Source organism: Durio zibethinus, chromosome 2, assembly GCF_047325235.1.
Source record: "Durio zibethinus cultivar Kanyao isolate XHJ-2024 chromosome 2, ASM4732523v1, whole genome shotgun sequence".
NCBI classification, from domain to species: domain Eukaryota; kingdom Viridiplantae; phylum Streptophyta; class Magnoliopsida; order Malvales; family Malvaceae; genus Durio; species Durio zibethinus.
Window position 1 is genome coordinate 1,186,510 of NC_143163.1, and position 24,376 is coordinate 1,210,885.

Sequence of the window (24,376 nt, forward strand, 5' to 3'; positions counted from 1 at the left end):
TTCCGACACAATAGATCAAATTAGTTTCTAAAATTTAAATGAATTTTACTAATACTTAAAAGACACATAACAATAATTTATTTTTACCTAATACACTTTGTATTTAGAGGTTACTAATTCAAAGTTGGGTTTCCATTATTGGTGTCTAATAATCAAGGTTTAAATCCATTCTACTTGTAGTACTACTAACCAAATATATTGAAATTCAATTTTCTTTTATAGTAATTACCCCTACTTGAGATTGGATCTCTAATAGAAATTACTTCATGCTAATATATCCAAACTTTTTACTTTGTATATCATTTATATGCTCGAGACATTATTGCCTCATTCTTATCATTTTAAGAAATAGTTGGTTTTAGTTGTAGCCACAACTCTATACTCATAAATTTCAACCATTCTATTTTCATACTTTTATACATCTTTAATACAATTATAATTCTAATGCAATTGCATAAAATCAATGAATAAACCAAACCATTTTTGTCCTTTTTAAGATTTTTAAGGACCTTTTTATAATTTTACTTTAATAAGTGTACTAAACCTATTAGTTTATATAATTTGCTCATAAAATTATACTAAAATCTTATAACATTATTGTGGTAATTTTTATTTCTTTCGATTCTTATCACCCCTATCATATGCAAGTATGTATTCTTTTATTAAAGAATGTCTTAATCAATTATCAAGATATCATATATAATTAATCAAGTTGTCATTTTCATTTATCTTTTTATTATTTCAATTTTTTTTTTTTAGTAAGAGGCCTCCAAATCCTCCCTTAGTGAAAAATAACTAATAAATATTCTATATCTTAATATTTATTTTTTCATAAAAGTTTCAAAACTTTTATATTTTAACTCAATATAAGAATTTACATCAATAAGTATATTTCAAATATAATCATGCTTTTATAGTATTTTTTAAGACTTTTTCTGTCAATTCTAAATACTTATATGAATCTATTTCATCATGGACACTATTTTTTTTTACTATGAACAAAACCATTTCCATCACCCAAATGGATTAAATAGCATTCCTTTTGCTATTATAAAAGTTTTCATATTCACAATATCTTTGAATCACCCATAGTTTCAAAAGTAAATATACTTTAAAATTTTCACTATATTTCAAAACTTTTAATAAAACCATTGATGATAAATCATCTGTACAATCTATGAATTAAACCATATACATAATAACAAATTACTACATTGTTATCAAGATTGTAGGATCAATTTTAGCTTATGACTATTCTAAGCCAACCATAAGAATCCATATCATACCTACAAATTATGTAGATTTAGCTATAGAAATTATCTCATTTATAGTGATGGCTTTTAGTAAAAACCAACTATCACCAATGTTATCATAAGTTTCCAATGCATATATTAATTGTCCAATAGCCAATTTCAAGTTCATGACTAGTGAAACCTCTAAACTTGATTTTAAAGTTTTATAAGAATTTTATTTCTCCACCATTGTGTAGCCTATAGATATCTCTATTATTTACCACTTTTAATTAGTCATAACATATTTGAATATATAATAAATTCTAACTTTATTCATAGGATCAATATGTCTATGTACAATAAGAGTTTATAGTATACTTAACTTAAATTTAAAATACTTTCACAATCATTTTGTGATCAATATGTTCATATCTAGATTATCTAATCAACATAAGTCATGAAACATGAATCCAAAGAATCATTTTCATAAAATAGTATAAACAATAATTACAATATGAGTTTCACTAATATTTCAAGCAAAAACTCATAATGGTTAAATCATTGATTGGCTAACTCCAAAGCTTATGACTTTCACAAACCAATATTATTATCTAAGCTTATATGTTAATATGGTGTATAACCAGCCATATTCTTGCCATTGTTATAAAACTATTGAAAACCTCATAAACTTGTGCACTTTTCATTTTAACAGCTTGTAAAAGGTCATTTTTCTAGGTACAAGAAGCAAAAAATATCTTCATTGTCTTTAACCGATAATGTATTAATTAAATGATGACATTCTATTACCATAATCCATATCTTTCTTACATGTACAAGAAAAAAATTTCATCCCATTCATTTCATTGTTGTAATATATGACAAACTATATCAATGTTCTCCATGCCATCACAAAATAGAATTAAATACATACATGTACTAGTACTTTTGAAACATTTAATTTGCATGTTCTTTTCTAATTTATAAATATGGCTAATTATGTTGGAAGATTTACCATACTTGGGGCCCACGAAAACATATCAAAGAACTCATACATATATATTGGATACCACTTAAGTCCAAAAGTTTAAGCTATTGGATTTTTTGGTCCTCTATGTATATGTAGGACATCTTATTCAGATTTTTTAGTGATGTGAGATTCTTTACTCACATGTGAACTATCCCAACAATCTCTTCAATTCACTTTTGAGTTTTTATCAAGTCCTACCTTGGCTTCCCTGTGTAAATAAATCTTATCAACACCTCTTTTGGAATAAGCAACCTCATATTTTTAGTGTGCTTTTAGGCCAGGCCATTACACTCAACCTTGCCACCTAGTTTGTCTTAATGCCCCTTTAAGCTTGTACTTCAAGTTGAGTCAATACATCACCCACTTAGTTATTTCGTTTTTGCACACTTACTGCATCGAAGTCAAACCTTTTTTACTCTGATACTAGTGTTTAACCACAATAGAGTTGATGGATGTAGCCAACCTTCTATCTACCAATAATCTCCCTTCCAACAACACTAATGGGATTCGAACCCGTAACCTTAGCTCTAATATCACTTATTGGGAGATTTATTATACTTAAGTTTTTTAGCTCAAATGGTGTCCAATATGTATGTATGAGCTTTCTGGTGTGCTCCCGTGAGCTCCAAGTATGACAAATCTCTCAATAAATTAGACATTGATGAGTATTCTTCAAAATGCTAGTAACCAACAAATGCTTCAATATTTTTTAATGACATGCCTTTTATTTTAATCAATATCACATATGTGCAAAGAAACAATGCTTTTGTGACACCATTAATTAACTTTTTTATAGCTATTTATGATTTTTTACTTTGTGATTGTTCATAAGAAAATTTTATTTTATAAAATCACTTCTAGTATAATACACCTAATAGGCAAAATACATGTCATATTGCCCATATTTCTAATAATAACAATTATTTGATTTATTATTTACCAATTAATCCATGAAACACTATATCTTAATAATTTTTTTACATACATCAATTTATTTTAATTGATTTTCATGAAAATTGAACACTAGTCAAAATTTGAACCAATAATAAATTTTAAAAATATATATCAATCTTTGATTTATAAACAACCAATAAAAAAAACCATACAAATAGCTTGACTCAACTTATTATCTCAATTTTGGTGCCATAGCTTAAATATAAAATTAATTTTATAGCCAAATCTTATTCTCTAGATTTATTCTCCACTTATATCTAATTTTTCATGGTAAATTTCTTTACCCATTTTTGATTGTTTTTATAGAAAACCATGGGATAATTTACATATTCTATATATAACCAAGACATGATAATTAAATAATTGACCATTCCATTAGAATCAAATTTAATTCATTACTTTATAATAAGTGATAATTCTTTTGGTTGTAGATTAATTCATGTCTTTCTCTTTTATGTTTTTATGTAATTTTTCATCCCAATCTTTATAAGTATCGATTTTTCAAATAGATATAATATAATTTATTAAACCCAATTGTGGAGTCAATTTCAATATATGCATAAATTTATGCTATGTAATAAATATTTTGTATATTGTGTTTTAACTTTACACACTAATTAAATTAATTGTTAACATGATTATCTTTTTCAATCAATCTTTTTACCAGCAATTATACAAAAATAAAATATGTACCTCTAATGAAGATCTTTTGAAAATTAACATTTTGGTCCATGGAACACTAATATTTTGACACCTTAAGCCTATTTTAATATTGATCTCTAAATCATGTCAATTTCTTTTCTTTGTATCTTCTTTATGCGAAATATAAATTTCTAATAATTGCCTTTAAATTGTTAGAAAGAATAAATAAGAGAAGAAAAATAATAAAAAAGAATTTTGGCTTTGAGGCTTGAAAAATATTTTCTTAAAGATAATTATACCTTTAGAATATAACAAAGCTTTAAACTCTCCAATCAAAATTAGTGAAAATTATTTTACAAAAAGATTATTCATAATGAATACACATACATAAAATTTTATTTAAATAGTTATGATTTTTTATATAATCATGACCTTTATAAATAATAATTTATTTATATTCAAATAGTTATAACCGTTTGTTATATGATAATTATTTTTGTTCAAATATAATTATTTAAAATATGTATAAAATTAATGCAAAAATTAATTTTATTCATCAATAATTAATTCTTTTTATTCAATATAAGATACACCACATTCTAAACTACCAACACTTTCAAGATTCTCTTCAAAGATCTTCCCCATTTCAGCTCTACCAAAGAGAATATATAGAAACGCTTCACAAACTTGTTAGCTAGTCATTTTGGAGATTGTAATTTGACTGCACTTATCAAGCTCTATATCTGTCCGTGAGGTTTTTCTCTCAATCAGTGGGGTTTATATAGGTGAAGCAGCAGCTTTTATTACTCGAGCAAACAAAGAAAAAGATATATTTAAAAATATAATATTATCGCGAGCCAAGGCTTATATCTTCCGACTTTTTCCGAAGTCGAATGTTTTCCAACATGTTTCACAAGTTATCGGAAGAAAACTTGATTCACAGCCTTAAAAGTTTCCATGCATATCTGGCATGATCGTAAACTAGGTCAATTAACAACAAGAGAGTTCATCAAATTTGGTTGACGATTTCACAACTTATAGTTGTTTTGCCTCAATTAAAGTTGCGCATGCAGCTTTTAGTTTTAAACTGACAAGCACATGAAAAAGAAAAATCACAGACATAAGTTCAATTTTGTTATTAAAAATAAGGAGATTTTTCAACGTGTTTTATAAGACTATAATACATGCATGTGCTAATATTAACCATAAATGGCTTGTTGTTTTCTTCTAAACTGATTAGCTAGCCCGCAACCACGTGCTTTGCTTGATCTTTCACTCAATCGCAATTGGAGTGAGTGAGAGTGATAGTGAGTTTGACTATAGTCACAATAGCATTATATTTCTTAAATTTTGTTCTAATTGATGGATCCACGATTTCATTTCTTAATCTTAATGAAACATAAATGTGGAAGAATGGCTACAATTTCTTTTGCTCGTGTGTGCCTTGCACATGAGCATACGCACGATTGCTTCTCGCTATCTTGAGAGAGAGAGAGAGAGAGAGAGAGAGTTTGAGCTTGAGCGTTTGACTATATACAGCCTATACGAATTAAAATTTGCTAGCCAACCAAGTAACCCACATGTTTTTGTTTTGTGCCACCTCATAACAACTTGTTTTATATGAGTTAAAATTTCACTACTTTTTGGGGTCAGAGACGGGTCAGCTAATCAGTTTGGATTCAATGAACAAACATATATTTGTGTTTCAATGGAACAATTTATTAGATGTTAACTTAACAAAATTTTGCTGGAATTATAAGACTTCAAGCTCTTAAATTAAACACTAATTTTTAGATATGGCAACCGTTCATTTTTCTAAATATGTTAATAATCACACAAAACAAAATGAAAAAAAAAAATTATGAAACATCATTCCTATAGACACGATGTTTTACGATCCATAAACTTTATTTTTTTTTTTGCTAAGTCAAAGAATTTAATTAGAAACAAGGCCAGTACATAAGATTAGGCCAACAGCAGATTTACACAGAACAGACCCAAGAAATAAAGAAAAACAGGGGAGTCCTTCTTTGGTCATAACAAAACATAAAAATGCCATTTATACAAATATCAGAAAAGATCCAACCCCCCAAAAAACATCAACTCAACTAACCCTAATGCACACATGGTAAGACATAGAAACCTCCCTTAAAATACTTTAACCACACCAATGTCTGTATTAGATTTTTTTTTCCTGTTTTTAACCAAAGAAATCTTGATTTTTTTTTTATTTTCCTAATTTATTGGTCTCGTACTTTGAGATGATTAGCACCAACTTGACTTGAATTTTTGTCCAATAGCTTCCTCAAAATTAAAATTACTTGATACTTTCATTTTTGAAGCCTGAATTAGTTGAAAATATATAGTATAAGAGGATAATATATAAACTCTTTATTAAAATTTTTGTTGTTAATTATGAGCTCAATGATATAAAGTATGAAGCTCAACAACACAATCTTAATACATTTTGATCTTGGCCGAAATATAAATTATCATACAAGCAACATATATGATAAAAAATTAAAAAAAAAAAAAAACTAAAGGAATTCACAAAAAAAAAAACTAATAATAATAAATGCTATAATAGTCTAGTACATAGAGAATGACTTAAGAAAATACAAACAGCAACAAATAACAACACCTTATTACACACATCTTTGCTAACAAATTATTCAAGCTATAGCTTAACTAAGAGCAATTATGCCGACAATTAGGACAATTATGAAAAAAAAAAAAATGAGTAACTCTAAAATAGTGATGATAATCTTGCAATTGATCTAATTTGCTGAAGAGCCTGATCTCACTTCAATTTTGTAGTATTTTCTGTCAAATTTGTGGATATTGACTGTATCACCCTCATTAAAGCTATTGCTTTTAAGGCATTTCAACCAGTCAGGACCTGACAAGACCCGTTGGTTTCCGTTAACGTCGTATTTGAACTCCCATGACCACCCCTGATCATCTTTCACCTGCATTCCACCGGCAGCTGCAGCGGAGGGGAACGGCTCAGATGTCACAGTAAATATCTGTTCCCTAAGATAATCTCCTTCAAGTTTGAAAGTAGCCATAGCTCTAGCTTTGATAATTAAGGTTGTAAATTTGAGAATGTTTGAGTGGGTGATAACTGAAAAACAAGTGCTCCATTTTATAGACCGAAACTGATACACTTTCTAGAAGAAAAAAATGCTAAGGTTATTTTCTCAAGCAACATTCTCTCTAGTTGTCAGACAATATCGGTTTTGTTCGAAAGGTTTCGTGCTAGTATTCTGTTGGTATCGTTTCTTCTTATAAACCAAATGCACGTCTACATTCAATTCTATAGTTTATTAATTGGACAGTCATTTTCATCATTTCGGTTTCAATTGCACGAGCTTGTATAAACCAAATGCACGGCTACATTCAATTCTATAGTTTATTTATCGGACAGTCATTTTCATCATTTCGCTTTCAATTGCACGAGCTTGTTTTATAAAGTTTGAAAATGGTAAGTGGATAAGCCTAAGAAACATGTGTTTTCTTAAAAATAAAACATGTTTGAAGTTACGCTTAAGATTAATCAATTTCACTTTTTATTTGAAAATTAAAATGTCGAATAGATTGCTGGACGCAAGCAATTATTCTCATGTGAACTTTAAAACAGCTCGAGCAACATCATCAATAGTGAGAAAAAATTGAAAAATCTTAAGAAAGATTTTGTTAGTTCATTGATGATGAATTCTTATTTAATCACTTCTTTCAACTTTTAACTTTCTCTTTGAATTTGTAAATGTTTTTATTGATAAAATTAAATTAAATTCTTTTTCGTAACGACAATAGTAGTAATTAAACAATTAACAGCTTTAGGACTTCTAAGATGATTATGATTAATTTAATTTAGTTTCTTTTGTCGTTGCTTGTATTGAAACTGATACATATATACGTATAAATTAAGGTTTAAACTTTTAATATTTTAAAATATTGTCTTTGACCAATTCAACACATTTGTCAAAGGTCTTTGACTGACGCTAGTGCATATGTATCTATATACAAAATTAAAACTGATTGTCTAAATTTAAATTAGAATTATGACCTTTTAAATTTCAATTATATTATGTGTAAATTTGATTATTTAGTTATATATTTTTTAATTTATTTTAATTTATTGATTAATTAATTTTTTTAATAATATATTATATATAAATGTAATAATTAATTACAACTGCAATTTTTTTGTATTTTTAATTTTAAAAAATAAAAAAAAATAAATATTAGAAAAAAATTATGGATGAAAGAAAATTATTTTAATTTTTAATAGATTTTCATATGTATATTAAAAAGGTTTTATTATATTTATATTAGTGTTTATTACATTCATACACCTATTATATTATAAAAGTGTTAATTTCCTTGGTTTACAAATGAAAAAGTGAATTGTCGGAATGTTATGAGAATGTTGAGATTATGATTCATGATTTTATGTCTGAATTTTATGAGAAACTGAGGTTGTCGGTTGTGACAATGGCGTGATGTTGTGAGTCGCGCGTCAAAACTCTTGTCGTAGCCAAAGGGACTATCGACGTCGAAAACGATTTGGCCCCACCCTCACATCTAAACTCTATTGCGGGTCTACCGCTACCAACTAAATCTCACTTTTTACAAAAGTAAGTTGGCACGGTTGCTTTTTTATTGTTATTATTTTTAAAACGCCATAAACCAACAATCGAAGAATAAAATATTGTAAATCGAGCATCACGATATTTATCTTACATCAGATGAAGTTCCGAGTTTTGAACAAAAACAGTAGTGATTTGACTATTGCAAGGCAAGCCATGCATAATCTTTATGAAAAGGGTCAAGCCCAATGGATACCATCTAAATTTGCTTTTGAGTGTTGGGATTAATGTCCGGCCCAAGACTAATGATTTTTAATAGTACCTCGTTTCAACCCCATTCTCTTAACAAATTTTCTTATGGATACCCGGTGTCACCTATTGGGTCCGTATTTGCCTGTTTGGGTTTGGTCCTCAGCAACCTTTTTTTTTATTCCTTCACAGTCGGCCACGTCCGCCGCTGCCTCCAGGCTAACCCAGAAAACTGCCGTTATTTCCTCTCAATTTATTCCTTCTATCTATCAGTTTAGATTTTTTGTTTTTTACAAACCTCTCATTTTTCAAAAAAAAAATCTAAAAACCCATATCCAGAATCTAATTTAGCTCCCTCAGCCGCCGATCTCCGCCAGAAGCACAGTTTTCCTCTTCCTTTCCGCCGTTTGATCTGCTCCAACTGTACCCATTCCACCTTGAGCAGCCACTGTCACCAGTGCCTCTGGTGGCACTTTTTTTTTTCTTCTTGCTCGTATGGACCTAGTAACTTGAGTACTTGGAGATCCTTTTATACATTCGCATATTCCCGAAGTATTGTCATTTTCCCAGCGAACCAGTAATAGGAATTTCGAGCCTATATTGTCTCTTCCTGCGGAGAAAAAATGTCCCACTTTAAAGCGAAGCACTTCTTCAAGGTTTATCTCACAAGGCACAGCTTTCAGTCAATGGTAATTCCCTCGAAGACTCAGTTTTTTTTTTTTTTTTTATCTGGGTTTTCTCTTTTTTCAAGCTTTAACTTGCTTAGTTTCTTGATTTCTTTGAACATTTTGTCTTTTGGCTGTTTCATTAAGCACTTGGATTGTACATCTCAAAAAGGTTGAGGCTTTGCCTTTTTTTGGTTCATGGGTCAAATTTATAGTAACTATTATCAATTTGATTTTTCTTTCCTTTGTTGTATTTAATCTTTAGGTGAATCTAAATGCAATTTTGGCTGGTAGGATTGTGTTAAAGGGCATCAATTTTTTCAGTTCTCTTGTTTATAGAGAATGTGCTTTGCTTGGTTTGGAGTTGCTGCTTTATGTTACTCCTGTGTTAAATCGTAAGGCTAAGAATACACTGGTAATGTTGAATGTGTAAAAAACGTAGGGGTTCAATAATGTGATGGAATATAGTGGATATGTGTTACAATTGTCTATTGGACTCTATTTTGTAGGTGATATCAGAAGATAATAGTAGTGGTTCAGTGGTTTTTTACAATTGTTGCACGTTTACTTTAACCTTTTAGCATTCGGATTGATGATGTTGCTTCTAGGAATGTATAAACTATTTACATTATCATTTTTAGTTTCCTTTTAAAATTGTATACGTGTTGATTAAATGCTTGGCTCTTAGTGTCCAATTGCCAAGAATGCTAATTTCCTTGTCTGAAATATTTTCTACTACCTTCTGGCTATATGTACTGTGTGTGGGTTTCAGTATGTTCCGTTTGATATAGTAAGAGATTATGGTCTGGCTCTAGAGCACAAGGAGAAAATTACCTTTCTTGACCCATACAAACGGAAAAGTATTGGGAAGGTCGTTAAATGGAACGATAAACGAACATGCATAAAGGGATGGAGAAGCTTCTGCAATCGAAACAAATTGGATCAGCAGCGTGACTCTTGCATTTGTGAATTTCTGCTTGAAAAGGTACAGAAAACTAAGTTCATGCAAGTTCACATTATCCGTTCCAGAAAACATTCCGGGTCCCAGAAGCCTAGCATGAAGCAAAACCAAAAGAAAACATAATCAGACACGGCCAGATTTCCCAGGACTTAAAACTTAGTTTGTATTTAAGGTGTTAAGGTTTGCTCAAACAGTTTGACTCTAAGCAGTTTAATTCTCAGTCGTGGATTAAACGGGCCTACATTTAGAGTTTGGTCTCTAAGCTTCCATGCCCATGAGTAGCTGCGTAACTTTTTACTTTCGGCCTTTTGTAGTTTGGACTGTCACATAATGCCACACCCGATAGCTAGGTGGCCTGAATTTTTCTTTTTGAAGGCCATGGGTTGGGTGGGCTGATATATTATTTCTCATCAAACCCATATTTTGTGCATTTAATATGTACGTACTCAAATTGGCCGGAAATGGTTCAACTTATTGGCCAATCTTCATTGGCATCACCTGCGTTTCACATTTCTTCTGGCCAGCATTTAAACCTGCTCATGTAATCTGCTTGCCTACCATCCATCCTTACCGCACCTTATCCATTATCTGTCTCCCATACAAGTTAAACCCATTTTTATTCTCTTCAACATTTGGTTCATAAGTTTTGAACCTTACCTTGTACAACAATATAGCAATGGCAATAGCCTCAGCTACAGTATCTCCACCCATATTGGCTGCCGCTGCTGTCACTGTTGGCAATCCCAGGAGGAGAACTAGCATTAAGGTAAATTACATAACAGGACTGAATTCTTTTGATGGGCTAAAAGCTCACAACAATTTAGTCTCACTAGGCCAACCAGTGTGCATTGAGCAATCTTTTGCAAAGATTGTAAGCTCACTCGAGCTCCATCAAAGGGGGAAGGTAGAGGTGGTGGTGCCCTCTCTTCTATTTGCAGTGCAGTTGGTGAAATATTCAGGATTGCAGCAATCATGAATGGGCTTGTTCTCATTGGAGTTGCTGTGGGATTTGTTCTTCTTCGAATTGAAGCATCTTTGGAAGAGGCTGAGTGAGAATTTAAGAAACTTTAGTTGTTTCATATATATCTACTTTTTCTTTGGCGAATTTTCACTTTAATTTCTTTCATGCTTCATTGATGTGGAACTTGATTGTGTCTTGGGTTGCTATTTTAAACTGTTTCAGATAAAATATCAAAGACAGTTTTATTATATCCTTGTCAATTTTAATTAGGTCGGAGACAAGTAGTTGCCAATAGCGATGCTATGGATGATTAATTTCGCGTATAACTAGGACTAATTGCAACCAATTTTTTCTCTCAACATAGCAAGTCAGCAACATGTGCTATATGATGACTTGAAAACTTAACGAGTATTTTCTCAGGGAAATGACATCAGCTAAAAGAAAGCATTGATCCAAAAAAATGGTCCCGTTGGTAAAGCACCTTGATATAAATGATTCAATTAAACTTTAATAAAAAATTTAAATAGATAGATTAATAGAGTTTAATAAAAAGATTAATATTATATAAAAAATTATTTAAAATGTTATTTATAATTTAAATTTAATCAATATTTATTTAACAGTAAAAATTTTATCAAAATTTTTATTAAAAATAATTATCTAAAAATATATCAATTTTTTTTAAAATTTTTTCAAATTTCATGCACTTGATTTATAAAACTTTTTAATCTATTGGTTTTGATTTTTAATTTTAACTTTTATTAAATTATTTTTAATTAAAAACTTTACGAGTAAAAAAATTTTGATCTAAATTTTTTCCATGAATAGGTAACCATCAAAAGAATTTTTCAACTTGAACTGTCTTATCCTGATATTTTCTAGTTCCCCAGTTAAATTTGTCCATCTTTTCAACTTTAAGAAAATTGCACATTGAATCTTGTATTGGTCCTTCCCACAAATTATAGTAATCAATTGTTCTTTTAAATCTGGTTACCAAGCTATCAAAGGCATAGCAGATTAGTCACATAGTCTTGTAAAAATATAGTGAGAGATTCTTCTTCATCTCACTTCATTGACAGCAACTTTTGAAAAGAGATTTTGGGATTGAAAGTTCCCAAAAAAAAAAAAGAATAATTCATTAATTAGTTACTATTAACAAATAGCAATATGCAGAGGAAAAGGCTATATATGGGCTCATGCTCATTTCCAAAATATTAGCTGTAATGAAGACAGTGAAATGAAATGGTAGATTGAGCATATGAACATTGTCTCTGACGCGACAAAAGGATCAAAGAAAAAAGTTATTTTATGGTCGGCTGTTAGAAATACTGCTTCAGGAAAATAATGTTAAGGTGACGAAGATTGTTAGAACAAGGACCATGGTAGGTGAGTTAGCTTAAATTATGTTCAAATAGGAGAAATCTTGTGTATTTGAGAAATAAACTGTGGCGATGCCTATGATTCAAAGTCGGTTGTGAAAAGTTAATAAAGGAAAGTTATTAGAAAGAAAAGTCGTTAAAGAAAAAGAAAAGATGTATGTATTTCTTTATTTAGATAATTAAAATTAATAAAAAATAAATAAATTCTAACAATCATTATATGATTAAAGAATAGAAAGAAAAGGAAATTATTTATTATAAATTTTTTCAATTATATCTTGAAATATTTTATTTACCGTGTGGATAATTTAAAATTTATTTATTTTAAGTACAAAAAGTTTAATAAAAGAGATTAATGTTCATTAATTTATAAAATAATGTAGGTTTGAAATTACATTACTTTTATATAATTATATTTTTTCAGAATTAATTTTAATGAGAAAATTTAAAAATATAAATTTTTATTACTAAGAATTGAAGGCAATAATTAAGAAGTTGATGAAAGTTATAAGAAAACAATACAAGTAAAGATACAGATTTAGGTTTGATAAAAAAGTAAATATTAACATTCCTTTTCAAGCCTGTAATGTATTTTTAAAAATTAAAAAAATAATAAAAAATATAAATATTATTTTATATTTAAAAAGTTTTTACTCATTCTTTTTTTAGCTTTTTCTTCAATTTAAATAATTAAAAAATGGAATTTTAAAGGAAAAGAGAGGGGTGTTGAACCCCTTTCTTTTTATTTATTTTAATTTAAAATGAAAATCAAGAAAAATATTTTTGTTTCCCTTTGCTTTCTTTTTTTTTTCCTCACTTCCCCTCAATTCAAACATAGTAGGCTATATAGGCCTAAGAAAAGTAGACAGGTAGGAAATGAGAAATTAATAAATGCAGCTGAAGTTAGAAATTGGTATCAGCTTTGAAAAAAAGGTACACTGCTAAATTACCTATTAATTAAGAAATGCTTGAAAAAGTAATCCTTAAATATATAGATGCCGAACTAAAAATTGCAGCATTGGAAAGATTGCTTCCTCTTTTGAGACGTTTAAACTAGCTTAGAGACCAAATTAGCGGTCAAATGTGAATGCATTTGGAAAGGTGGAAATTGAATTTGCATAGCGGTCCAAAAGGGCGTGTGACCTCAAGGGTTAGTCGATAGACCCAATCCCCATCTGGTCAATCCTCTGCGCTGGGCATTTTGATCAGAGATTGACTGGTCATCCTCTTTGATGTTCATTTATATCAGAGATTGGGTTTCATTTTAGTTATTACCATCCCTAAATAATTTCAGCAGTGAATCTCTTGTTCTGGGTTTTTGTTCACTGACTGTAATTTTTGTATGCTCTGAGTCAGCCGCGGTGGAACAAATATAAATGCCTTAACTCATTATATCATCATCTAAACCATCAAAATGCCTTCAACTCCACACTAGGCTCATGGCTTATCCATAGTCAATAAATCATTTAGTAAGACAAGATGCGCCACTTTTCTTTCCAAATTTCCTAGCAGGAACAGATATTAGGTGGGTGATTTCATAGGAAAAATTTTTGAATGTTCGAACCATGGATGCATTTTCACAAATACCAAAACTTTATTGATTAAATAAATGTATTAAAAACTAATGATAATGATATGGAGGCTATAGAAATTGACTATATCAGTAGACTGTTCATTGTTCAACCCTAACAAAAAAGAACTGAAAAATATAGCACTATATATAAATAAAAGAACAACTATACAAATGATCAATGAATTAAGAGCCATATTGCAGTCAAACTTTCATGCAATTTCGTAGATTTTAGTTAATTCTATGCAAATGACGTATGGATTTTTAGGAATTGATCATCATAAAAATTAATATCCATCTTTGGTAGTTTTGTTTTGTAGTGCAGAAAGCAGCCGCCATTCAAAGAACAAATAGCTAAAATGAGAAAATTTCCAACCTATTCAAACTATTATGATATTAAGGTATACTATTCTACAGCCACAATCCCACGTCGTTCGAAAAAGAAACTTCAACCAATGGGATTTCATGATTAGATTCATGTTTTGATCATATCCATATTCAAAGAAAAAAATGTTGAACTAGCTTTTCGCCCCAAATACTGAAAGAGAAAATACTTTTACTTTGTTACATTTATTAGCTTTTTTAATCTGTTATTTTTTATAATTTTAAAAAACGAATTTTGAAATAAATTTTATTTACTTTAAATTGATAAATATATTTCAAATTTCAAAAATAATAAGTGATATTATGTTCAAATTTTAAAGAAGTTTAAAAAATAAAAGATCATGAGGAAATTTATTAAGATAAAAATAGTTTTTGAGATTTCAAAGTCTGAATTTTTTATTTTGTGATTTAATCTTGAATTTGATTCTTCACTTTCTTTAAATTTAAAATATCATCTTTTTAATTTCTTTAATTTATGAATTATAAAATTAGATCAACAGTTGATTTAAAATATAATAGAAATTTAAATAACTAATAATTATTTTAAATATATTTATTAAATTTAATTGATAAATAACATAAAAATAAAAATTATCTTATGTGTCAAATAAATAGGCTGATTAAAATGATATTTTAAAAAATATAAAATAATATTTATATCTTTTATTATTTTTAAAAAATAATTAAATAAATATTGTTTTCAAAATTTAGTAAACTGCAGTGAATTAAATATAAAAAACTATTTATAAAATAATAGTTAAATAATTTTTAATCTTTGCTTACAGATATCTGGAATTTTAAAAAAAAAATTACCGGACAATTTCCCAAATAATTACAAGATTTGCCACTACTTTTCACGGAAAAATATCTCAAGATAAAGCTCAAGATAAAGCATTCTAAATATGCTTTTCCAAGTTTCTTTCTTTTTTTATCTTTTTTTGAAAGCTCAACCCATATAAGGTATATTATTTAAAAATAAAATGATCAAATATCATTCGACTTATCTCAAGGTAAAATATAATAAAAATATATAAATATTTTTAAGAAATAAATAGAAAAAATGATAAAAAAGAAAAAAGAAATTAAAAAATATATATATTTTGACACATAACATATTTTTGATATCATCGAAACAAAAAGATTTTAAAATTTTAAAAGATATTTATCAAATATAAAAATAATAAAATAATAAAATAAAAACAAAAAAATAATGTACTTTTAATACCAAATGAATCTCATAAAAATATATTTTAAATTTAAAAAAATATATAAAAAATTTAAAATTTTGGTATAAAGTAACTCTCACTTTAAAAAATAAGATTTTAAAAAATATAGTTATTAAATATTAAAAAATTTGACAAAAAAATGAAAAAATTGAAAACAAAGAAATAAAAAAAGAACACTTAACTGTATGACCAAAATTTAAATAATGAATTTCGGTCAAGGTAATAAAAAACGACGAAAAACCACCGAGATTGACAACCAATAATTTCCCTCATTTCTTGATTATCCAAAAAAAAAAGTTTGCGCCGTAGCCGTCTTTTTGGAAGCAAGGGAAATATTAACCAATTAAACATAGAAAAACGAGGCGTGACTGTGGCTGACAGATAAGCATCATCGTTATTTTGTCAGTGAAATAAGATAATTTGTGTATTTATATAATATAAAATATTTAAATTTAAATTATATATTATAATTTATATTGATATAAAAATATAAAAAATATTTTTTATTTTATTAAATTTATATATAGTAATTATTAAAATTTTAAATTATGTTAATTTTTATATTTTTTTAATGTTATATTTTTATCATATTAACGTCTGCCATTGGTCAAAGAATGACTTTGAATCTGAATTTGCTAACTGATTTTTTTTTCTTTTACCGACGGGCACAGCTGACGTATTAAGTGTTGAATCATGCGACAATTTACTTTTGACTTTTCGAATTTATAAAAGTTCTCTATTGATTTCTACTTCCATGGTAGAATATTTTTTTCCATTCATTTCAATCAGTCGAGATATTTTTGCTATAAATTAAAGTAGTCACTTTGAATCTTGCAATTGGGTTTTGTCTCAGTAGATTAGCAGCCATGGAATTCTCAGTACAAATAGTTTTTGCACTTCTTGTTGCTTTAATCATCTTCATCATTGGGGCTGTAGCCAGAGTTCAAGGCAACAATAAACAACATAAAAGACCACCGCCCGAGCCAGCGGGAGCTCGGCTGCTGCTTGGTCACCTTCATCTTTTTGGCAAAAACCAGCTAATACATAGAAAACTTGGGTCTTTGGCTGACGAGTATGGACCTGCCTTCTTGATCCGCCTTGGAATCCATCCAACACTTGTTGTGAGTAGCTGGGATGTCATAAAAGAATGTTTCACTACGAATGACAAAATTTTCCCTACACGCCCAAGAACCTTAGCCGCAAAGCTTATGGGCTATGACCATGCCTTGATGGGGTCAGCTCCTTATGGACCCTATTGGCGCCATACAAGGAAACTAGCAACGGTTGAGCTACTCTCTAATCGTCGACTCGATTTACTCAGGGACGTTCGGGAAATTGAAATCAACAATCTCCTGAAAGGGTTGTACAACGAATCAGTGGAAAATGGAGGCGTTGCCGTTGTGCAAATGAAGGACAAGATTTCAGATTTAACAATGAATGTTATAGTGAAGATGATGACTGGAAAAGGATATAGTGGCCCTGATGGGAGAAATGACGAGGAATCCAAACGATGCCAAAAGGCCTTGAATGAATTCTTTTACCTGGCGGGGTTGTTAACGATTTCGGATGCAGTTCCTTTTCTTGGTTGGATTGATCTTCTGACAGGAACGATAAGCAAATTTAAGAACACTGCAAAGGAGTTGGATTATGTGCTTGGAAGCTGGGTGAAGGAACATCGTGAAAGGAAGCTCGCAGGAGATATCAAAGGCGAAACAGATTTCATTGATGTCATGCTGTCTAACTTGGATGATGGCAAGACTTCACAACAAGAGGTAGATAAAACTATCAAGGCTACTTGCCAGGTACGTGTTGATGCTTGGATTCTAATAAATTCTCATTATTGTTTCCATAAATATAATTGACAATCAGGCAATTTTGATTGCAGAGTCTTCTCTTAGGTGGTAATGACACAACTGTGCTTACACTTACATGGGCACTCTCCTTGCTATTGAACAACCGCCATGCGATAAAGAAAGCTCAGGATGAACTTGAAGCCCAGGTAGGAAAGGGCCGGCAAGTGGAGGAGTCAGACATGAAGAACCTCCCATACTTGCAAGCCATTGTCAAGGAAGCATTGCGATTATACCCAGCTGCCCCACTCTCAGCACCAAGAGAAGCCATGGAAGATTGTACAGTAGCGGGTTTCCATGTTCCAAAAGGCACTCGCCTTCTTGTTAACCTGTGGAAGTTAATGCGAGACCCCAATGTTTGGGAACAGCCTTCAGAATTTAGGCCTGAGCGGTTCCTTAATGAACATGTCGAGTTTGATGTAAGGGGTCAAAATTTTGAGTTTATACCATTTGGTTCTGGCAGAAGGATGTGCCCAGGTGTCACTTTTGCTCTTCAAGTCCTTCATTTATCTCTGGCTCGGCTGCTTCATGGATTCGATTTAGGGACTGTGTCAGATCAACCAGTGGACATGACTGAAAGCCCTGCATTAACTCTCCCTAAAGAGACACCATTGGTGGTTACCGTTTCCCCAAGGCTATCTCCCAAGCTCTATGGCTGTTAATCAACATCGGAGAGAGAAAACGCCTGCTTCTCAGTCGCCGCCTTCTTCATCCTTTTGGTGCATTTACGTGGATCAATAAGCACATATTTATGTTTCTTCTGCCAAAAATAATATATTGCAAACTTTGTTTTTTATCTTATTTAGACCAAAAATACATGTCATGTTCGTCGGGGAAGTTTTTGTTACTGCATAATGCAAACTGGCAATAACATTATTAAGTCATTTTCCATAAAAACTGTGCTTGTCAATAGATATAGGATAATATTTCATTGTCAACTAATTATATATAATTATATTTTTTTTTATTTCTTAGGTTTGAGGGCAGAAAGGCTAATTAGATAATTTGGATCTTTTTTATTTTATTTTATCTTATAGTTTTCTTGCAAATGAGATCATAACTTGAAAGTTTTTCATATATTTAATTTACAGTGTAATATGAATTAAAGATAACATACTTGTGCCTTTAACATAGCTATGAAAGGTAAATACATAATTGTGTTTGTGCTTAGAAATTATGCATATAAATCAAGGATGGACTAAAGAATTAATGCATTCTTCAATGGCGAGCTATAGTTAATTAATAAATTGAGTTTGGAAGGCTAGGGAAAGAAATGATGTATGGAGAAAAATTATTCATACATAAATAAATGGTATATATGAGAAAAAAAATCAATTATGAATAAAAATTTTAACAATTTTAGCATTAGTACATTACTAATTAATGGTTTTTCTATATCTTCGTATGCATGCTTTTTCTCCCCTCTAATTTCAAAAAATCGTTCTCACGTGCGCCAAAAATATTTGATAAATTTGTGCTCACAATTTTCTTGTCTTGTGACTTACAAATATGCTTTTTTTTGTCTTTTTATGATTAAGATTACAAAGAATTCAACTTTGATCGCCGATATATTTGACTTCCACAAAAAACAGATATATATAAGTCTTTTTTTATCATTTTAATTTTTATATTATATTTTTTAACTTTTTATATATATTATTTTTAAAAACTTTTTTGTGGGACTATTTTTTAGTTCTTCTATTTTCTATTTTTATATATTTTATATTTTTTCGATGGTGGCTATAATTTTTTTTATAGGCTATTTTTTGCTTTGAATTCTTTTTTGATCATTGTTTATAGACCTATTTTTTGTTTTTTTTTTACAATTGTGTTATAATTTATATTTTTTTAAAATTTAAGACCTATTTTTTATTATATTTTTTACACTCATTTTTATATTTGTTATTCTCAATTTTTTTTGTTTGGTGTTACATATTTTTAATTTTTTGCTTATTTAATATTTAATAAAATTTTAAATTCAATATAAAGTGTCAATGTAGTACCTTTTATAAACTCTTTTTTTTTTATTTTTTAATTTTCTCTTTTAATTTTTTCAGTTTTTTATTTTTAATTAAAATATATTTTATAAGTAAATAAAATCAATTAAGATATTCACGTTTTTTTTTATTTAATTTTTTTAAATTTTTTTAATTAAATAATTTTTTTAAAATATGATAAATGTAAATCATAAAACAAAAAAAATTTAACCCGCAATAACATTCGGATATAATTGTAGATCTAGTAGCAATGAATAATGTTATAGTGGAAATGTTTGCTGAAAAAAGAGATGGTGACCCTGAAGTAATGAATCGAGACAATGTTAGGAACTTGGCATCGAGCAATGAAAGTTGGATACTGTGCCTGGAAGGTGAGTACCATCAAAGGAGGATCACTGGCCATACCGAAGGCGACAGAGATGTCATTGATGTCCATCATGGATGATAGCAAGACAATATTGCATTAAAACTACTTGTCTGCTGGCTTCTTTCATCTGCACGATGCATCCCAGCAGAACAAACTTAGGAGTGCACACAATTAATGTTCATAAAGATTTTAATCATTTTAATTAAGTGCTTTGATTGAAATGGTAAAAGGAGTGATGGAAAAGAATCGTCCCACGTGGTGGGTCCACTTAAATTAATAAGTGGTATTGAATTTGAACTTGCCGACCTTGAATTATTAACTCCAATTTTGTTTTTATTGGAAATTTTTTAGTCAAGGGGTTTATTTATAATTAGCAAAGGAGACTAAACTTTTTCAACCCAAAAAAAAAAAAAAAAAAGGAGACTAGAATTTCGTTTTGAAATCACTCTATTTAGCTATTTATCTATTTATATTATTAATTTTACAAGCTTTGACTAAGGTCACATGCCCTATTTTCCTTTTTTTTTCTTTTTTTATTTTAATTTTAATTTTTTTCTTTTTTACATATTTTAATAAATTTTTATTTTTCAAAAGAGTAAAATCCATTTAATATTATTGAATAAAATTTTTTTAATTAGATAATTTTATAAAAAAAAAGATATAGTTAAAGATATTGACATAACACTCACATTTTTTTGCTTTTTTTAAGTTTTAATTATTTTAATTTATATATTAAATTTTGTAAGAAAATAAAGTCAATTGAAATATCACGTGACAGACTTATTTGACTGACTTTTTTTCTCTTACTTTTTTTTTATTTTTTAAAATTAAATAAATTTTGTAAAAATAAATCGATAAAAGTAAAAATAAAAAATTAATCCATTTTTAGAGGTTTGGACTGTCATAATCTATATGAATTTTTTTTTTTTATAATCAATAGTTGGTAGTTAAAGATATTGACATAACACTCACATTTTTTTGCTTTTTTTAAGTTTTAATTATTTTAATTTATATATTAAATTCTGTAAGAAAATAAAGTCAATTGAAATATCACGTGACAGACTTATTTGACTGACTTTTTTTCTCTTACTTTTTTTTTATTTTTTAAAATTAAATAAATTTTGTAAAAATAAATCGATAAAAGTAAAAATAAAAAATTAATCCATTTTTAGAGGTTTGGACTGTCATAATCTAATATGAATTTTTTTTTTTATAATCAATAGTCGGTTGAGATATGTTTTTTTTTTTTTAAGTCATGCTCGAATCGAAGACTCTAGAGTGCTTCGTCTAGGATATATATAAAAATATATTTTTTATTATTTGAAGCCATGTTTAATAAAATTGTGAATTGAAATTTTTGACTCCAAGCCAACGTCGGGTTTAAGCAAGTCTCAGTTTTTAAAGATAAATAGCATAGGTTAGAAGTAAATTTAGGATATTTTGCACTGATCATGTGGTATGTATAAAAATTATATTTTTTATTATTTATTTAAATTTAAATTTATATATTATATTAATAAAATAATTATTTAATATTTTGATTTAATAAATTAATATTTTAAATTGAGATCTCTATACCATATCACACCCCCCAACGAGCTTCACTTGTTCTTATTTTTATTTTTATTTTTTCTTTTTTTTTTTTGATATTTTGTATTTTAATTACATAAATTTTATGAGAAACGAATGCCAAGTAGGTGTTAGCGTAACATCCCTATTTGATTTTTTTATTCACTTTTTTAATGTTATTTAATAAGATAAATTTTACAAACAAATTAATTAAAAGATAAAAATAATAAAAATATTTGATTAATTTTGATTTATCTAATAAAATATTTTTTTAATCATTATATTAGGTTAAATCATATTTTTTAAAAATAAATGAAATCATATTTTATATTTAACCACCTTATATATATATAAGTATATATTTTATTAATATATTTAATTTTATATTTATATATATTATATTAATAAAATTATTATTTTATATCTTAAGATAAATATCTTGAGATAGATGGAATGTCCACGTATCATCCTCGTGAGCTCCTTTTTTTTTGCTCGTTTTCCCTTCTTTTCAAATTTTCCTTGTCACCGTGAATTTTGCATATTGGTTCATTTCATTGAAGCACACAATGGAATTCTCCACACAGATGCAAGAAGAAATCTTTTTTGCAATCCTTTTCACCATAATTATCAGTATATTTGTGGTTTCCATTCATGTTAAAGGCAAGAAGAAACATCAGAGGAGACCACCACCGGAGCCAGCAGGGGCATTACCTTTTCTTGGTCACTTCCATCTTTTTGGTACAAAGCAACTGCTACATAGAGTATTCGGAGACATGGTTGACAAGTATGGACCTGCCTTCTTGGTCCGTCTTGGCATTCATCAAGCACTTGTGGTGAGTGACTGGGAAGTTGCAAAAGAATGTTTGACAACCAACGATAAGTTATTTTCTACACGTCCAAGATCCTTAGCCATAAAGCTTATGGGCTATGACCATAGAATGTTTGGCTTTGCTCCTTATGGACCATATTGGCGCAATATAAGGAAACTAGCAACGATTGAGCTCCTTTCTAGTCGCCGGATCGAGTTACTCAAGCATGTCCGGGACACAGAAGTCAATTGTTTTATAAAGGAATTATATGAGCAATCAGTGAAAAGCAGAGGCATGGCTGTAGTGGAAATGAAGGAAAGAATTGGCGACTTGGCAACGAACGTCATAGTGAGGATGGTCGCTGGAAAAAGATACTATTCTGGTACTGAAGGAAGCTATGACGATGAATCAAGGCAATGCCAAAATGCCATGGCTGATTTCTTTCATCTGGCGGGGCTATTCTTGGTTTCAGATGCGGTTCCTTTTCTTGGTTGGCTGGATGTTGTCATGGGACATATAAGCAAAATAAAAAGGACAGCAAAAGAGTTGGATTTTGTATTCGGAAGCTGGGTAAATGAGCACAGGAAAAGGAGGCTCCGGGAAAGCAACAAAGGAGAGCAAGATTTCATTGATGTCATGTTGTCTATCATGGATGAAAACAATATCCCAATTCAAGAGGCAGATACTACCATTAAGGCTACTTGCCTGGTATGCTATTGCTAATTCAACTACAATAAGAACACTAAAAATCTGGACTTAATGAAAGTCCTAATCATTTATGTTCAGTTAAATACTCTTCCAATGAGGGATGTAACATAATTACTTAACTAAATATCTATAACAAGTGTAAATTAATTAACATTACACTTACCATCAATTTCATCTTCCTACAGTCAAATTTTGTAGCATCATCAGAAAACAAATAATATTTTATTGGGCAATGCTGATTGCAGAGTATGATCTTGGGTGGCATTGATACCAATGTGATCACATTAACATGGGCAGTCTCCTTGCTGTTGAACAACCGCCATGACATAAAAAAGGCCCAAGATGAACTTGACATCCATGTTGGAAAGCATAGGCAAGTGGAAGAGTCAGATATAAACAACTTGGTATACTTGCAAGCCATTATCAAGGAAACATTGAGGTTACACCCAGCGTTGCCTCTATCAGTACCAAGGGAAGCCATGGAGGACTGCACAATAGCTGGTTTCCATGTTCCTGCGGGCACTCGCCTTTTGGTTAACCTATGGAAGTTGCAGCGCGACCCCAGCATTTGGCAAAAGCCTTCAGATTTCCTGCCTGAGAGGTTCCTTAATGACCATGCTAACTTAGATGTAAGGGGTCAAAATTTTGAGCTTATACCATTTGGTTCTGGTAGAAGGGTTTGTCCGGGTATCACTTTTGCGCTTCAATTCCTGCACTTAGCGTTGGCTCGGCTTCTTCATGGATTCGAATGGGGAACACTCTCGGACAAAGCAATCGACATGAGTGAAAGCCCTGGAATAACTGTTCCTAAAGCTACACCATTAGAGGTTACTCTTATTCCACGATTACCTTCCATCCTCTATGGGTAAACACTGGAAAAATATATGCCATATGCTTTATATTGGTGCATACAGTACTTGATTTGCAATTCATTTTCTTTTTTTTTTTTTTGACTGCATATTTCTCTGCCCAAATAGACAGTCAAATTAGTTTTTAGTATATTTATTTACATTATTTCATTATCAGTTAATTTAATATTCGAGGTAAAATTTTACTTGGTGTAGTAACAAACATATATAGGAGTGATGGAAGTAAGAGCCGTCTAATGTAAACCAGGCTTCGGCTAACATAGGATGCTTTTGATACTCGTATATGTTGGAATTTACTCCTATCAAATTCATAAAGACATATTCTGTTTTGACTTAAAAACAAGTTTCTAATTTTTAAACTTCCA

The 24,376-nt window shown here is 29.5% G+C and overlaps 3 protein-coding genes and 1 pseudogene across 3 annotated transcripts; all 4 read left to right on the plus strand.

The window, feature by feature from the left end:
- The first annotated feature begins 8,639 nt into the window (after nucleotides 1–8,639).
- On the plus strand, nucleotides 8,640–10,445 carry LOC149519854 (B3 domain-containing protein REM20-like). The gene is made up of 2 exons (XM_089744408.1): nucleotides 8,640–9,385; nucleotides 10,134–10,445. The coding sequence occupies exons 1-2, from the start codon at nucleotides 9,320–9,322 to the stop codon at nucleotides 10,443–10,445; spliced, it is 378 nt and encodes a 125-aa protein (XP_089600534.1). The 5' UTR covers nucleotides 8,640–9,319.
- Nucleotides 10,446–10,987: 542 nt separating this feature from the next.
- On the plus strand, nucleotides 10,988–11,531 carry LOC111308170 (uncharacterized; annotated as a pseudogene).
- Nucleotides 11,532–16,664: 5,133 nt separating this feature from the next.
- LOC111308603 (xanthotoxin 5-hydroxylase CYP82C4-like) lies at nucleotides 16,665–18,488 on the plus strand. Its single transcript, XM_022907061.2, has 2 exons — nucleotides 16,665–17,644; nucleotides 17,728–18,488. The coding sequence occupies exons 1-2, from the start codon at nucleotides 16,709–16,711 to the stop codon at nucleotides 18,352–18,354; spliced, it is 1,563 nt and encodes a 520-aa protein (XP_022762796.2). The 5' UTR covers nucleotides 16,665–16,708; the 3' UTR covers nucleotides 18,355–18,488.
- Nucleotides 18,489–22,101: 3,613 nt separating this feature from the next.
- LOC111308606 (cytochrome P450 CYP82D47-like) lies at nucleotides 22,102–24,161 on the plus strand. Its single transcript, XM_022907064.2, has 2 exons — nucleotides 22,102–23,142; nucleotides 23,388–24,161. Exons 1-2 carry the CDS (start codon nucleotides 22,192–22,194, stop codon nucleotides 24,009–24,011), a joined length of 1,575 nt encoding a protein of 524 aa, XP_022762799.2. The 5' UTR covers nucleotides 22,102–22,191; the 3' UTR covers nucleotides 24,012–24,161.
- Nucleotides 24,162–24,376: the final 215 nt, after the last annotated feature.

What these genes read in the sequence shown, in the direction of transcription:
- LOC149519854 (XM_089744408.1), top strand. Translation starts at nt 9,320, where the DNA reads ATGTCCCACTTTAAAGCGAAGCACTTCTTCAAGGTTTATCTCACAAGG. An exon ending in GGCACAGCTTTCAGTCAATG is followed by an intron (nt 9,386 to 10,133) that starts GTAATTCCCTCG and finishes TGTGGGTTTCAG; the next exon opens with TATGTTCCGTTTGATATAGT.
- LOC111308603 (XM_022907061.2), top strand. Translation starts at nt 16,709, where the DNA reads ATGGAATTCTCAGTACAAATAGTTTTTGCACTTCTTGTTGCTTTAATC. An exon ending in CTATCAAGGCTACTTGCCAG is followed by an intron (nt 17,645 to 17,727) that starts GTACGTGTTGAT and finishes TTTTGATTGCAG; the next exon opens with AGTCTTCTCTTAGGTGGTAA.
- LOC111308606 (XM_022907064.2), top strand. Translation starts at nt 22,192, where the DNA reads ATGGAATTCTCCACACAGATGCAAGAAGAAATCTTTTTTGCAATCCTT. An exon ending in CCATTAAGGCTACTTGCCTG is followed by an intron (nt 23,143 to 23,387) that starts GTATGCTATTGC and finishes TGCTGATTGCAG; the next exon opens with AGTATGATCTTGGGTGGCAT.